We start from the raw sequence: 17769 nt of genomic DNA, 5'->3' as shown, positions 1-17769 counted from the left end.
AGCAATGTCAGTTCAGCTCTTGACTGGAACATCAACGATTGCCGGATGGAGTGCTGTGAAATCATCATTTATAATCCCCGGGGAAGGTTACTCCTGACTTTGCTGATCCCTACATATTCCATCTAAACTTTTCTCATCTCCAGAACAAAAATGTAATTTGTACAACACTGCAAAGCTTATGATCTTAGGTGACAACTGCTTCCACTTCTTTAGGTACACTTGTTCAAGTGGTGGTCTAAAGGAACTAGTACATGCCCATGCTATAGCATTGTTTGACCTGTTCATGCTGGTGGCCATGAAATGAAAATGATATGATGCTTTGCTGTAGGCACGTAAATAGGTAAGTTTAGCTAACTGCTATGTGGTTGCTAGGCAACATACCATAGATCATGTATAATTCAGTTTTTGTGGATATAAATGAGATGCTACTATGATGACAAAAAAAGATACAATACTTTTAGATGGTGTTATAATTGTTAAACACTAAAAACAAGTCATTTTAGCCTGTTGCTTAGTACAGTAATTGCTAGGGAATCTGATGACATCAGAAACCTGATATACATAATAACCTTCAGGAGCCTATGATGTACCTGCGTGCCAAGTTTGGTTGCTCAACTCCTGACTGTGTAGGAGGAGTTAGCAGCCAAAAAAAACAAACACACAGACAGAGATTTGTAACAGTAAATCAGTGGCACGTAGACATAGTCAAGATCTGCTCAAACCAAGTTCAAACCAAGAACATGGAAAAGAGTTGCTTTTAATAAAGCAGTTTGGATAATATTGTTCCATTCTTAAAATAACTTCATCAGCTTCCTTCATAGTCCACCTCAAAGTAAATATGCAAGAAATGGACCTTGGAGAAATGGAGGTGTCGCCGTATGCAGAATGTAGAAGGCAAGATCAGAATGATTCACTATCGTACTCACGATGGTAAGAACAAAATTGGCCAGTGCAACCGTTACATGAATTTAACAGTAATTTTGCATGCACAGTTGGTTTTTGTTCAGTTTAACAACATTTCTACAAACATCGTAGTGAAAGAGGCCAAATGAGTTCATTAAACTGTAATGATTTCCATATTAACCAGAGTTCAATCTCACAGAAAGCATCTGTGAACTAAAACAGGACTTGCATCATAATGCTATCATTTTAATGTTTTTAACAGAGTCACCGGTTAATTTGTGGATTAATGTTAAAATAATACTAGCATAGTATAAAACATAATTCCCTCAAGCATACCTTATATTTATTTTTTTTATTGTAAATGAGGAGAAAAATTGTCTTTTAAAAATGGATAGTTGTCTAAAAAAAAAGTAATAACTAGTGTTTTATGACTCGTTTTTTCATTTGCAGTGATATCAAACAGATATCAGAGTATAACAAACACAAATAAAGCCACTCATCCATCCATTCATTCATTCAACTATCCTCTTAATCAGTTGTCCAGTTGAGGGTCATTGAACTGGAGCCCATCCCAGCTATCATAGAGTGAAAAGTGTGTATTCCTGAATGAAAGATAATAGGTTTTAAATGAACCCACTCTGTCATTTTGTTTGCTTAGACAGCTTTGTTGCTTCAGGCTTAACCCACTCTATGGACAGCATGAATACTCCTTCAACACTATAACACATATCAGGGTGCCATTTATCTATTTTTAGCTTATTTGCTATTGTTAGTGAAGTACTTGTCCTTATTGGGGTTTTTTTGTTATTTGAGATCCTGTCAGTTGCTGGTCTCCTTAGTGCTGAAGATAACCTACGATATTAAGCACCTTGGGCAAGTTGCGTGCCGCGTGGAGGATTTTCTTTCGATGTCCTGGATCAGTGATCCCGATGTCTCTGAGATCCTGGTCCTCCATCACGTTACTTCCCTGCATGTGCACAAACACAGGAGAGACACACAAATAAACACATTCACACACAGGCACACCCAAAGGCGTAGTCATCAGACATACGTGCATGCAAACAATCACATACACACAAGCACATAGACAGTACGCAGAATGAAAATGGATATACAGAACAACAGTATGCAAGAAAAATCATTTATAATACCGTGTACATATTTGCACAGAAATAAACAATCCACTCAAAAGTATCATGACTTGCTCCACAGCCTTACTGCAAGGGTAAAACTGTGACTGAAAAAATACACACTTGCTCTTAACACACACCGCATGCGCAAACACGCAGAATATGCACATCTCTGACACAAGCAGTAACAGCAGAGTGGGAGGACAATGAAGTCAAATAAATTGTGCGTGCCAAGAGTAATCAATCTGATCTGGTGCGACTCAGCAGGAACAAAGCCTTCAGAATTGCTGCTGCGTCTCCAGGATCCCTGTGCTGCTGTGCTTCATCCAGGGACACCAAACAGTCCAAGAGGAAGTATTCCACAACAATTTGAGACTATTTGTTAATTTAGGGTGTGGAAACAATGAACAATAGATTTTTTTCTCACATCCTGAAAGCTTCAAAAAGAAAATTCTTCCCTTATTCAAATCACAGCCCCACTTGCTTCATCATCTTCTACTGGTTTATAGGTAGGAATGTAAATACAAGGAGAACCATGAAAATGAAGAGCTAAGCGTTTTTCCCTGAGGACTGCTGCAGATTGATTCTCTCTGGCCAAGAATGTTAAAATGTTCTGTAGTCTTTACTCAATCTGCTCTCTCTGGATTGGTTTCAGAGCACAATGCAGCAGTATTCACAGGCCTCTATCAGGGTGCAGTTGGGAGATTACTCACTGATCGCAAGAATAAAAGGTCAAAATGAAGCGGGCCTGATGTAAGGGAGGTCCAAAAATAGATCCTCCACTTTTATTAACACGGTTGGAAGTTTGATGATGCCTCGGGAGACTTTGCAAACTTGTTATTTCATGCCGCATTTGAAACATGTGACAGGAATGTATGGTTCAGTTCTTACATAGCTTATAAGCTATGGTAGTGTGATTTGATCTGATATGCCTTGCAGATGTAGCCATGGTAGAAGTCCTTCATCTCACTAAATGCACTCAGTTAAGGCAACAGTGAATTAGAACTGCTCCATTCCCCTTCTCCACAGAGGAATAGTTTGGAAGCATAAAGATTTTCCATTTTTAAAGCAGACGTAACAGGGAAATGATAAAGAATAAAGAGTTTACGGATCAGAATGTTGATGTTCAGCTCCATATTACGATATTCGAAAATGGGGGGGAATGTAGCGCCTGATGCAATATTAATGCAGAAGAGATGCAATACAAGTGGATGATGATGGACAGACTTCTAAGATGTTCTCCTCCACTAGATTGTTTATCTAAAAAAAATAATAATAATTTGTGTATTTTTTCACTCAAATGAAATGTGTGGCCATGAAGGCCAAGAGAGTGAAAGCTACGGGTGCCCCACTTTTGGTAGTGCAAAAATGATTATCATCGTGTAAAAATTATGAGAATGGGCACACAGCTGTTCATAATTTATGATCCCTCAAAAGCTGCATCTCAGAGCAATCATCACATGCAGAGAGCCTTGCCGACTCATGTGAGCGGCTGCTCTTGTGCGCTGACGGGCGGACACAAGGAAACTTTCCAAGCAGGACTATACAGTGTATCTTAAGCTGTGACAGCAGTGGGTTGTGGGCACAGAAAGGCTTGCGTGCTGAGACTCCTGTCACTGCAGAATTAAACTGGGAAGAGCTTTCAATCCCCTCTGGGCTCACAAACGATATAGTGTTTAAAGTAAAATCTGCTCTGGGTTTACCCTGTTTTTATGTCAGCTGATTTCCAGAAATGGTTAAATATTACTACATGTTCCTCTGGGCTCCATTGCATTGTTCCTAAATACAGTGTTAATACATAAATGAAATCAAACATGACGGGGAATTAAAAAGGAGCCACAGTACTGCCCTCTACTGATCACTTTACTCAAATTTGCAATGAATCCCACAAATGAGTTCTGATATTTTAGTTCAGTTAGATTGATGACATCTGAAGCAAGCCTAGCACAATCTAAAAGGTCAATATTAAACATTCACAGTGCCTGCCTACTCTGACCTTTCTTCTTGTTTGCAACCTCCACATCCTTGTAAATATCCATGGCTAATTTGCCTTGTGAAGCTAATGATTTATTTCCTTGATGCATCAAGTCTAGCAGACACATTAACTGTGGCATGAACATGAACATCAGAAAGGCTAATGAACCAAGTCCACATCACACTGTATCCTGGAAATCTTGATCTACATGGATTCATTCAATCCCAATCAGACGGTAAAGCTCGCTTTTTGTTCTCTAAGTCTACTATATCTACTAAATGATGAATGTTACATTTTGGGCAAAATAACAAAATACAGGCAGAGATATTGCTTAGTCAATTGAGGATGACAGTTATTCTACCTGGTGTTGCATCTGGCTTTTGTTGGCTTATGTTGCCTATGTAACAAATCAATAAGAAGAACAGATTTCTCCATCAACTAAATGAAGTACCTGCTCCCACATGGTCATTTGCAAGAGGACTAAAAACATATAAAGATTAGATTTAATCAGTCAAGGTTAGAAATCATCCTTTTTTAGTGCCAAAGGACTCATCCCCTCAAATCTTATGCACTGAAGTCTGAATTTAATACAGATGACCTGAGTTTTGTCTAGTACAGTACAACTGGCTGAATCCATAATGTGTTTTTTGCTGGACATTTTCTGACTGAAAAAAGTCAACTTGCCCTTTTGTTACTAGTGTTAATTACATAACAGCATTTCCAAATCTCTCAGTGTGTAAATTACTTCCAACTTAATTAACTCCAGTGTATTATTCTGGAGATAACTGATTTATTAGTGTAGCTGTAATCACCTACCAAATACTGTATTCCTTTATTTTTTACAACCATGCTCTTATAGTTGTGTTATCGCCTCATAAACAAATATAAAGCTGAGTCCATCTGAATGGTCACATTCTTACAAATTTCCACTATACTGCAATCTCATTTCTACCCAAAATGGGAAAAGAAATCCAGAAAAGACAGTAGCACTTATAAACTATACTGATTTGTCAATACAACCACTCTTTTTTTCTGACCTCACTGGTCTCACTTGACTGAATTCCACTGTGACATCAGACGCACTGTATCATATAACCCATGGTGCTATTGCAACTCTGTGGCCTGAGAAATGTTACCCCAAGGCCTACTTATTTACAGCATATAGCCATGTTTTCAGAGAAACATGACTATCAGATGGAAAGTGGTGTTTTTGGCTATCCCTGTCAAATGCAATATCAGGTTTCCTCACAATGTTCTTTACGGGAAACATGATAAAGCTTTCAGACAGATTGTGGACATCACTTTAGTATGAATATATTAATATTAGATTCTTACTGTTGCATAAAAAAAATGCTAAATTGTATATAATTCTTCAATAACTTTTTATGTTTTAGGAAAACTTATCTCTGGCATCATTTTTTAGCCACCACAGTGGAAAAAACTGTGATTTTGATCATTTTTTACAGTATAAATAAAAAATTTGAAAATAGAAAAATAGATGCATGCAAACATATGTAATGCAATTGCAGCATATCATTGTAAAAAAAAATACAGCACAACAGCATGCTGCTGCAGTGTAATCATCTCTTGTACAGTAAATGCAAGATAGGCCCACCATATGGATAGTACAGAGAATAATCTGTGGAGGATTTAATAAGATTTAGCAATCAACCATGCAAAGTGTATCTAGGATAAAACATGCTGTGCTTATATTAAGAATTGTTTGTCCTGGTTAAGTGACTATACCTAAACAGAGGTCAAGTACAGTGGCTGTAAATCAAGGGAATCGATGTGGAGACAGACATTTGAATTTTGCAGTAAATGAGATGACTGGGAATGCTGGGAAAAAGTTAATGAATGTTGGCTGTCTGTGTGTTCCCACTGGTGACAGCTCATACTCTTTATAGGGATTCAGGAAGAGGCCATAAATTTTAGCTGGGTCATGCGTTGCACAGAGGTGAGGAGGAGTTATGGAGAGGAGATGGGAAAGTGTTATAAAGGAAGAGAGAGAGTGGAAGGGTGAGTGAGAGACAGAAATAAGGGGGCGTGGAGTTACCAAGAGACAAGCAGAGTGGTGACATAAAAAGACTAATGCAGCTTGTTTGACAGTGGAGAGACAGGGTGATGTAAAGTGGAACCGACCCTTGAGATGACATGCTGCAGGTGACTCACCATGAATCGTAGGTCATCAAAGCCATTGAGCAGGAGCTTGCTCTCGTACTGCGGCAGCCCCACGTGCTCCAGCCACTCTCCCACCGGCTGGTCCAGGGCTTTACCACAGGCCCCATCTGCCGAGAGAGGGAAGCGCTTCAGCAGGGAGAAGCCGTTCAGCCGGTAGCAGCGGCACTCAGAGGACGACACATGGCATTGCCACATCATCCTCGGCCAGCAGAAGCAGAGCCGAGTGCAGCAGCACCAGGCAGGGTAGGGGGGAGACAGGGTCCAGGCCGGGGGTGAGGGGCTCCCACAGTACAGGCGGGGGCCCGGCTAAACTCAAACACAGGAGGAGGAAAGGAAGTGCTGCAGGCACCGCTCAAGCCCTGCAGGGGACTGACTAGGCTAATATACACCCACTGTGTGTTAGTGTGACTGACTAGATATGTCAGGCAAGGGTGGAGGTAGTGCGGGGAAGGGAGCCCATCTGAAGCTCTGTATTGTTAAGTTATGTTGGACTGAGCCACTACAGCATCTTCCAACAAACCGAGCTCACTAAGCATTCCTTTAGTGAGCAGATGAGCAAGTGTAAAAACAAGTGCCTAGTTCGTCCAAAATCATTACAACACACCACTACAAGTCAAGAGACTAGATCATTTTCAGACTGAGTGGAAATGGAAATTATGTTTCACTAAATAAGACATTTTCATATACCTGACATTATTTACTCTGTTAAAAATATCCCCGTCACTTATTCTAAAATCAGAAACTACTCCATCAGGATGTAACACAGAAATACTCAGCTCCCCCAAAATGAATCTGTCAGGGTTTTCACCACATACTTGTAAAGCTCTGGCTGAGTCCCATGGCTTCATTGGTCAACCTCTTTGAGAGCTAGGACAAGGCTCATACAATGAAGGTAGCAGCATTCTAAAGTACTGTTGAGGTACGCGTGTAATTTTTGATCAAGGAATAGACATTTGCTTAAATCATATTTCGTCCTTACTCCACAGCCACACGGAGTACGGTCAGGTAGACATATTGTAAATCCTACATCAAAGAAACGTTGGCTTAGGCTTTCCACAGTGTGCTGATTCCAAACTCCTCAATTCATAATAAAATCCAAGTTTAGATTCCTTGATAAAGCTCCAGGTAAGCTGTCTGCCAAAGGAAAAAGGCTCAATGTCCTTGGTGGTACCAGTGCTCCCTGTGCTGCCCACATTCACACTTTTCAGCAAGCTGCTGGATGTGCGGCTAAGCCAAAGAACGTGCTTCTCATCTCTGAAAGCAGTAAATCCAGGTTCAGATCCAACAGATGGCAGGTGAGCCTCTTGACTCTGAAGCGAGGATCACTGCAGGACCACAGTGCCGGTTAAGGTAGCTCCTTCCTGAGGCAGGCGCCCCCCACTCCCTCCCCAGCCCACCTGGTTCTTCCCCTTGCTGGGTGCAGCTAGCAGCCTCTGTGCTCAGGGCAGAGGTTTGCTGCATCCCCTGCCTGTCGGAGACACGCAGGCAGCGCAGATGCAGTCACAGCAGCTGCTCCTGGCTCACACACGCTACCCCTCACTGCTCACAGGGCATAGCGTCCTCACGCTGGCTACTTCTACACAGGAGACCAACGATCTGCCTTAAGCTCAGCCACTGCCGCCACGTCCTTCTCACATCCACGACAGCCAACAGACTCACTGTTCATCCCCCCCCCTTCTCATCCAAGCAAATCCCTCAAGCTCTTCTTTGTAACTCCCCCCCCCCCTCTTGTCTCTCTCGCTTCTCTCAGCTTTCTTTCTCTCAATCTCATAGCCCCATACCCATACTGTGTGATCGCACTGCAGGGCTGCCGTATGCTGCCTGATGAAGTGGGGTGCTGCTCCACGTAACCACCTCTCTCCCACTATATCACTTCCCCTCCCTCTGCCTCTCTCTCCCTCTCTGGCTTGCACTCTCCCTCACTCTGTCTTGCTCCTTGCCTCTCGTTCTCAAACACACAGACAGATGCAAACGCACGCACACTTTCTCTCTCGACTCATCGTCTGTCTGTCTACCCCTTCCCATTATATCTTGCTCCTCTTTCTCTCTCAATAAAATGCACACATACTCACTCTTTTCTGGCAGTGCCTTTCTAACCTTAACGTACCTCTCCCCCTCTCTCCCCCTCCACTGCACTGATTAGAATTGCACAGAAGCACTCTGATCTTGCCAGTGGAGAAAGGACACCACCATCAGAGGCGAGGAACAAGCTCCGAAAGCCCCAAATCACAGTCTTTTCCAGCTAAGAATGACTAGAATTTAAAGGGATGATGGGACCTCGATCCAGTTCTGCAGGAGCCACGCCAGTTTTTTTGGCTAACATGGGATATTGAAACAAAGACTCTGCTCAAATCCCTGCTTATTACCAGAAGGCTTTAATTCATTTACATCTTACTTTGATGATAGGACAAGGGGGGGCAGCATTGATTCAAGTCAGCAGAGTTTTTAATACACTTGGAGAAGAGAAGAGAAGAGAAGAGAAGAGAAGAGAAGAGAAGAGAAGAGAAGAGAAGAGAAGAGAAGAGAAGAGAAGAGAAGAGAAGAGAAGAGAAGAGAAGAGGACATGTCGAGACCTGCCTCTTCTCCATCTCATCCAGCATGACAGAAAAGAGGCAAATTCCATTATGTACTTCCAGATGCTCATGTCATGTCAACCATTTTTAGAGCACAACAGAGGCTTCTTACAGGAAAAAGCCGGCATAAGAAAGTAAGATGACATAAAATTTTTAGAATTGGGGTTAAAAATAAACAAATCAGGTCATGTGTGGCATTAACATGTCTTTAGTAATCTGATCACAACTGGACAACTGCAGAAGTTCACACTTGGCATTTGAATGCCAAGCTATCACTTTTAATCATTTGCAACATCCCAAGACATTTGAATTGGAGGTAAAGACAATACAATATAACCCCAATGATTGAGCCCCCTGTGAGCTAACTCTTCATGATGGTGGGAAGTAAGGAACCTTGTTTAACTGGAAAAGACACACTGTAGAACCAGTATCAGGAAGGGGCAGGCATGTGCCTCGACTGGTTTGGGGGTTGAGGGGAAAGAGAATAAGGGGAAAAAGAGAGACAATGACAAAAACTAATGATAAGACCAAATACCAGATTCCTGCTGCAGTCTAATTTTTCAAACCAGCATCTCACTGCTCTACACAACAGCAGATTACTGTAAGCTATCACTAAGTAGATGGCAGTACCTTCCTGAGCCAGGTACTGCCAGAGGTTTCTTCTTGTTAGAAGGGAGCTTTTCCTTCACTGTCACCAAAGAACTTTCTCAGAGGGGCTTTTTCTTTCTTTGTATTATTGTAGGCTTTACAATATAAAGTGCCTTGACGCAACTACTGTTGTGATTTGGTGTTATGTAAATAAAATTGAGCTGAACTGAATTGAATTGCATTAAAGTGCCTTTCACAAATTACAAAATCATCCAACAGTCTTTCGCAGAAGTAATAATAAATAATAGCCACAGGTGTTCAAACTGCTAAAGCCAATGGCAGATGCACAGCTGTATTTTAGTGACTAGCAAAGCTTCAGTTGACAAGTGCAACTCTGCAGTCAAGTGGCTGAAAAATGAAGCCAATGCTAAAGTACCTGAAGTGGATAGCTTATAGTTATTGAACTGTAACTTTCTTTGTGGTGTTGGTGACCTTTTGACATTTAAACAGTTCAAGAGTCTGTGCCTCAGTTTTATTGCATAAAAATCTATTATTTTATGTACTATTAGAACTAAATTGTGAATATGTGTGGTATGTGCTTTGCACCTCCACGGTTTATGGAAGCATTTGCTAACCAAGTTTAGCACTTCATTTTTTCATCTAAATATGTCCATCTTTCATTATTCTGTCTTTTTTCCACAACATGTCAGGACCCACTAACCCAACACCTGAGCTTTGAAATGCAGTCTACACAAACCAATCCCTGATGTCCCAAATGTTACGTTCATCTTTTATATACAAAAAAGGTGAATCAAACCACCTTCAATGGAGGTCTGAGCTATGTGATCTCGGTACATCTTGAGTATATTCACACCTGTAATTAGAACTGTCCACTTGTGATCTTGACCAAAAATGCATGTTAATGACAGGTGAACAAGGCTTGAAAGACTCTCTCACTCACTTATGCAGGGTGTCCAGTGGTGTTATCCCAGTACAGCTCCAGGCAAAGCATTATTATGCAGGCTTTCAAGCAGCCTGCAATCACCTCACACATTCCCCAATGGGTAGCCAGCCAGTCAGTAAGGTAGAGAGGGCGAGGAGAAGCAATGACAACACAGGGAGGCAAAGTGAAGGGCTATTGATTGAACCTTCTCTTTAATTGGCCACGTATACCTTTGTTTCTTCGCCCTTAACAATTAGGTGAAAGGCCAAGTCAGGTCTCAATGACCTGTCAGTCATCCACAAGGACCGATGCTCATCATTCGTTATCAGGAAAAGAGGCTGCTATTAAATTTTCTGTGACTGAGGACAAGAATGATGGATAGGGGGAAGGAGAAAGGAAGGGAGAAGGAGAGAATGTGCAAGAGAGATAAGACGGAAAAAGACTAATAGAGGAGGCGGCGATGAAACATATGGGTGAGATAAGATGGTAATAGGAAGTAAGAAGGATTGAAGTGGACTAATTATGATTCACTACAAGATCCCACAACTCCTCCTTCTCATACTTTACACTTTTCTTCTAAGCCTCATACCAATCTCAGCTTTTACGATACAACAAAACTGCTCAAAATACCATCCACCCCACCCAATTTTTTTCATTCTTTTGGGACAGGAACACCTCCCACGATAGTAAAACCTAATTACTGACTGACAGAGGATCCAATTCTCCTATGGGGGGTGGGGGGAAATGGGTCACTGTCTTATCCCCTGTTAAACAGCCCAAGCTGTCAAATCTGTCCAAGTGGGTTTCTGTGCTGTGTGAGCACTACGAGGTCTAGACTTGGCTCCACGGAACACCCCGAATGGCCTATTTACCGAAGAAGAGGTAGAGGTTGTGTGTAGATAAAGCCATGCCTTTTTATCAGAGCAGGAGAAAAGCAGTAGCTCCTTGTCAACACACCCAAGCACTGGAGAAAATGAGCCGCAAAGCTGAATTAATTCAGAGAAACTGAAGGCGGACTCTTTTCCTTTGAACGTCAGAGTGTGCCTGTACACAAACCAAGCCGATGCCTCCTGTGTGCTGTTAGCTGTGCGGTCTCTCTCCAGTCCCTCTCTTATTCTAAGCACATTTACTCAGTGAACTCTTTCATACAATCAAGGCACTTGTGATGGGCACACAACACAAACATCATTATCTTTGAGGATTTATATGGTACAAAACTGCATTAACATTTTGCTAGCCGAGAAAATCTGATTCTTTTCAGAAATTGCTTCGAGAAGATGAATGACCATCCTTCACTTGTGTTATGAAGTGGATAAGTTTTTCCTCATCCTGTCACAACAAAAGCTAAAAGTGGAATAAAGATTTACAATTTAGGTTTCCATCTTTGCATAATCCCTCCTACATCTCTCCCCTCCTATCTATGTGTACCTCCTTCCCCATGTGATTACTCTGAAGGGTAGCCGATCCTTCCCTTACGCAGTGAAAAAAGGAAATATGACCTTTTTATTAAGAGAGACACAAAAAAAGCATCCTGGCAACCATCAGAACTAGTTGTGCACAATCTCCGATTTAAATCGGAGCAGCAAGTGTATGACTCAGCTGAATCTGGGACACTTTCAGCATGTCATTCTTCAAACAAGGACTATTAATAGTACACACCTATAAGTGTAGCGAAAACAAACACCATATTTGCTCTTACGTAATGTGGAATAACTCCAGGTCTTAATTGCTTAGATAGCATTTAATCCAACACTGCTCACTGAGCTGGAATTTAAGTCAAAATTAAAATGATAAATTAACAAGCTTTCCTTAAAAAAAGATATATTTGAGCTTAAAGATAATGAATGAACAGAAATTATCCTTATAAGAATTGAATTGTGATGAAATAAGTACATTTAATGATTTCTAAGAACAGTTTATTTTTATTGTTTTTGATATACTTTCGTCCTCTTCTTTTGAAAATGTACATTTCTAAATTGTGAGTTTCTTAAAAGCACTTTGATCGGCATTTTTTTACTTTAGGGGAAATCATAAACATTGAGAATTTTCACCATATTGTTGCCACTCAAAAAGCTGTATAATGTTTATTTACTTTTACAATATAGGTTTTACTTCTCAAGGCTAACAGAAATCAATTGTCTTCCTGACATGACGACTGAAAATAAAATTTAATGCTAAATCCAAAACAGAAAATTTACAATCTTCACTATTTTATATTAAAAGTGGTCAAAGCAATCACATAAATACACCAAATGGACATTTGTAAGAGGAATACAGGAAGATGTTATGGAAGAAATGACAGCATTGAATCAGAAATATGATGAAAGAAACTCTCTCGTTAGCAGACACTGCAGCCCATAAAGCATACTGCACATTACTAATGAAAATGTTATCCCAATAAATCTGATGAGACACGTAAAACGCAGTCCTGTGCAGAAAAACACCCTTACACAGTCCTGTACGACAAAGCCTCCTTTCCTACAGAGTATGTAATGGGGGTAGGTTTACACTGTATCAACTCAGTTGCGTTATCTAAACAAACTGAGATGATGCCAGCTGGCTTCTCCCTCTGTACTGCCTGAAGGACAGTTGATGAAGCGTACTATCAAATCAAGCCCTATTGAGATCTACAGTACCACGAGAAAAAAAATTACAACACTGAGGGGAATTTAGAATTTGATTTCCCATGAAGTGGAAACCTTGTGAGTAATAAATAACAACAATGATGTGCCAAACAAAAGTCAGCATGAATCACTGTAACTTGTGAGAACAATAAAAGAGCTCTTCGTCCTTTCTGAAGGCGTGTTTAAATGCCATGAAGGAGCTCTTGCTGGTGTAAAATGACTGGTTGCAGATAATATTCTATATAAATCGTGCTCAATTAACTCATCAGTGGTAAATGAGTAACATTCCTTAATACCTCAGACAGTGTTGTTATTTTGCATTTACACCACAAAGTCAAATCTGTGGAGAAGAAAAGACTCCAAATTCAAGTTGGTTACTGATGGATTACCTGAACTTGGTATGGGCTGCTTGTTTTTGGATGTTTCAATTCCTGCTCCAATTAAATTCATGATCTTCTCAATCTGTTGAAGAGAAATAAACGTGAAACACTGGTGAAAAATTACCTTACCCGAGACTGACATATTAACTCATGACTTTAAAACAGAATCATAATGGATCGACTTTAATGCATTAATGTAAAACACACATCCAACCTTCCTTTATCCTACCTGAGCCAAACCAATTATAAAACAGGAAGGAGTGAGACTGCCTGAAGAGTTAGGTCTGTGCACTGCTACTGCTGGGAGTGTTGGAGAGAAGGCAGGCTACTTTGCATTGATGGATTACGAGCAACAGTCCAACGTGGACAGCAATTCAATGACTAATGCTTCACTCAGCAAAAACACAGACGGTTGATTAAGGTGAAGCAAGAATATCTAGGAAGTTCTGTAACCAGGTCCAAAATGCATAAACTAAGCCCCAAGAGAATGAGAGCTGCTGTTGACTGTTTCAGGGAGTAACTGATTGCCCCCTCAGACCTGTGTTATTTAGGCTTCAGAGAATAAAGCAATAGCTTACTGCAAGATTAAGTGTGCACAATGCTGCATGCAGGAGATTACAGAACAACTCAAAAAAGAGTTGTTCTGGGGCTTAGAGCTGAGCGTGTTTATTTAAGAGGACTCTGATTTTCCAGAGCCAAAATATATTTTAAGGTTGTTTGTTTTTGTTTATTTTGCTGAGTAACAGAACATTTGTGCAGATTCTAGTGAAATGCTTTTGGAGACTGATAAAGGTATCACAGCTGATATTTGAAAGGCAAGGAAGACAAGCTATGAACATTATTTTTTTTCATCCCAATAGAAATGAATATGCACAGATATATAGGAATATACATTTCAGCAGTTGAAGAAAACTCCAGTATTTTATTATTGCACTTCATAGACTTGATTTAAAGTTTGTCAAAAATTGAAGCACTGAGAAAGGCAAGATAGAATTACTTTCTACATTTTTCATTGCATAAAAATGATAATAAACAAGCTTTACACTCTACACTCCAAAGTTTGAAACACAGCATTTGCTATATACTCGAGACAGAGCATCCCAGCTGTGCACAAAAACAGTCAAGAAATGACGCAATCAAGAATAGCAGGACTTTCCAAGTGTTTTTTTTTTATCTTCACTGGCATAAAGGTAGTTTAGAGGTGCAACTTGGCCTGCCAGCTAGTGAAATTTGCAGCCTTAGCGATGCTGGAGATTTTTCCAGCTTTAGCCAGAGGTGATAACCCTGTGTGGATTATCTGCGATTTCTTGTTTTTATCAGTAGTTTAATTATCTGAGAGAGACTATTGCATTGTTACTAAACACAATAATTCAAAAATGGAACAGTTTGACATCTTCAAGTTGAAATTCATAGAAAATAAACTAATAAAATTAAATCTGTTTTTGCATGTTAATCTAGAAGTTTTACAATTTTAGGAAATGTGAAAAAGAAAAAAATATCTAAAGTTTGGACTTTAGCCCGGTGAAATAAGCTGAAATGGCTCTGAAACATCCTCTTCATGAGACTGACATTTAAATGAAGCTTATGCGTAAGTTCAATAAGGAAGATCTGTCGTCACCCATCTGTCTGCTTCCCAGGTGTTGACGGATAATCTAAGCTTTACATCAATTCCACTTTCCCACGCTGTCAAGTTGATTATGACATCACATGTCTAGTCCAATCAGTTTTCTGCTGGCCTCCTTCAGGCCGATCAGCCTTTACTCGGCTACTTTAAATCTCACTGCGCATCTGTTATTCTTCCTTGCAGTCGCCTTCATGCAACTCACCTCCTCCCTATCACCGCCTCTCATCACTCAGGCTCCATTCAAGCCTCCATCTTCATCTCCACCACCAGCGTCTAAACTCTGGGGGGGGGGGGGGTCCTGCCCTTATCCCTATCACAGCTGGGATTATGTTCTGCTGTGCTAGGCCATCGGGGTCTGAACGCCAAATACCTCAAATTGAATTTTGTACATCAATAAATCATGTTCAGTTCATTCTAATGATCGCTTCTTATTGAACCGAAGCTTACTGTTGTTCCAAATACACTTATGTCCACTATCAATTTTATTCAATCAGTCATGGTTTTGGTACTACCTAAACTACCCTAAACACCAAGCTAAGCGCTCAGTCGACAACACCTTGACAATCTCTGGTGCTATGGAAAAATGTGTAGGTGAGTTACAAAGTTACAAAGGAAGTTTTGCACCAAACACCTCATTGTGATTGGTCACTAGCAGATTGTTGCCGTTACCCACAGTTTACACCAACTTACCCACACCAACTTGCCGGCAGACACTTGCATACTACTGGCTGAGTGGAAGTAAAACTTGAAAACGTTTGATCTGTTTGCTGACGGGTCGGTTCATTACAAACTATAGACAACCTTGCAAATTTGCTAGCAATCAAAGCAAATCTGTGAGGCTAATTTTGCACAATCACTCACCAAATGGCCGGGGAAAAAACATTTTTCCTAGTGACCAGTGATTTGCCATTGGGTCGCCAACTGGTTTCTAGACCTGTGTATTTGGAGCCTTCACCTGCTAAAGAAATTTGGTTGAAGCTTAAAAAATAAAAATAGACGTCCAAAGATGAAATAGATGTGAATTTTATTAGTCTACTTCTGCATTTTGTTAACTACTTCTCCAACCTAGGGCTGTGGGCGGGATGTGTTCTATCTTAGCTTTCACAGGCAGTGTTGCGACTTTTTTTTTATAAAAAGCGACTAGCGACAAATCTGGCGACTTCTTCTGGTGTTATTGGAGCCTTATTTATGACGACTTTTTGACGTGAAAACGCATATCGCCCTTACTCTCAATAAGCAGCGGGTGCTGCCATGAGCACCTCGCCCATGCCAAAGCGCTCACCCCCAGCTGCTATCAGGGCAGGAGACGTTCAAACCTATGCGTCCAAACTGCAAATGAATCGCGCATGAGCGAAGCCGCTGCTCCCGCACTGACTGTAACGCAGTCAGTTCTTTTACTGTTATGTTGTTTTGTGGACCACAAGGTTTTAAAATACTTATAAACACACACACACAAAGTAACTCCAACAGAGTGCCTATTTCGGGTCACTTTTGACGGTCCAAGCCCGGATAAAGGAGCAGGTTTGGAATTGTGACATTAAAAAAACAATAATTGCCAAAAAATATAAATTATAAATGGATTTAAGACGTTTTTACTGACTTTATCTCTCTTCCTCGATGTTATTTCTCTCTCCAACTGCATAGGTTACAATACATTAGCATGACCAATTATGCAAATTAGGCGATGACATAATTTAGCGACTTCTAGCGACTTTTAGGACAGCCAATAGCGATTTTCCTTACTCTGGAGTTGGCGACACTGGTCAGAGGACAAAAGAAAAAGTACATCCTGGACAGACTGCCAGTACATTACAGGGCCATCAAATGGACATCCTTATATTTTATTTATTACAACCCTATTCCCCGTTCCTATGAATAATAATCACTGTAATCTAGGGCTGCCACAAACGATTATTTTGTTAGTCCACCGATTATTTTTGCAATTAGTCGACTAATCAGATCATGCATCTATTGTAGTTAAACAGACTTATTGCACCAGCATGCATCTGCTCTTATATAACTATCACTAGCTTACAGCTTGAAGTGTTTAAGGTATGCCTAAAATTAAAGACAAGATGGAAGTTTATTAAATTTTAATGAAATGTGCAGATTGTTGCGGTGGAGTTCAATAAACTCAGCCGATTTACTCAGGAACAAATAAAATACTGAAAAAAGCCAAACAATAACAATTTTAAGTTATCTAAGTGACTTATATTTCATGTTTAACCTGAGTAGCGAAAGACGGCGGTGGGTTTGAAAACGATTTGCCCAGAGTCCGGTGTTCTCACGGGCTCTAGTGAGGCTTGAACCCTGGCTCGCTATCGAGCTGGTGGGTAACAGACGTCTCTGAAAACGTCGGAGCGCTTTTGAAAATATGTGGTGTCTTGATAAACTGAACATATATTTGAGGTTTACACAGCTACATTCTCGCCTGAAAACACGTTAAACGTTTATTTTATGACTCAGAAAGAATAATAAGAGTAATATTAAAACTAACTAGCTGCTGCCATTGTTGGAAACTGAGCAGGGCCGCGCTATGAATTCTGGGACACAGCTTCTTCTTCTTCTTCGGGGTTTAACGGCAGCTGGCATCCTTGTACATGCAGTGCTGCCATCTTCTGTTTCAGTCCGTTATTACACTCTTAAATCCTACTACTTATTCCTGCGTCTTTTGGGATCTTACAAAGCTTCAAACGACGCGTCGACTATTAAATTAGTCGTCGACTATCGTGACTAGTCGACTAATCGTGGCAGCCCTACCACTGGCCAGGTGTATAGTCATGCATCAAGAACAACAAGGCAAATGATCTGTACCAGTCACTCTGTTATAAAAGAATCTACTACAAAA

At 40.6% G+C, this 17769-nt stretch overlaps 1 protein-coding gene across 4 annotated transcripts in view; it reads right to left on the bottom strand.

The window, feature by feature from the left end:
• anks1ab (ankyrin repeat and sterile alpha motif domain containing 1Ab) overlaps positions 1-17769 on the bottom strand; it is a 50702-nt gene that overhangs the window by 15792 nt on the left and 17141 nt on the right. For 3 of the 4 annotated variants that reach the window (XM_080301155.1, XM_026167045.2, XM_026167046.2), the window contains 3 exons: positions 13307-13379; positions 6181-6296; positions 1772-1870 (listed from right to left, as the gene is read on the bottom strand). In XM_080301155.1, coding sequence (XP_080157281.1) covers positions 1772-1870; positions 6181-6296; positions 13307-13379 — 288 coding nt within the window. Of the gene's footprint in view, positions 1-1771; positions 1871-6180; positions 6297-7004; positions 7166-13306; positions 13380-17769 lie in introns of those variants that run through there. The other variant, XM_080301156.1, reaches the window with a different exon arrangement.

Source organism: Astatotilapia calliptera, chromosome 5 (assembly GCF_964374335.1).
Source record: "Astatotilapia calliptera chromosome 5, fAstCal68.1, whole genome shotgun sequence".
Lineage (NCBI taxonomy): Eukaryota > Metazoa > Chordata > Actinopteri > Cichliformes > Cichlidae > Astatotilapia > Astatotilapia calliptera.
The sequence above is the reverse complement of the archived record's forward strand: the minus strand, read 5'-3'. Positions and strand labels throughout refer to the sequence as shown.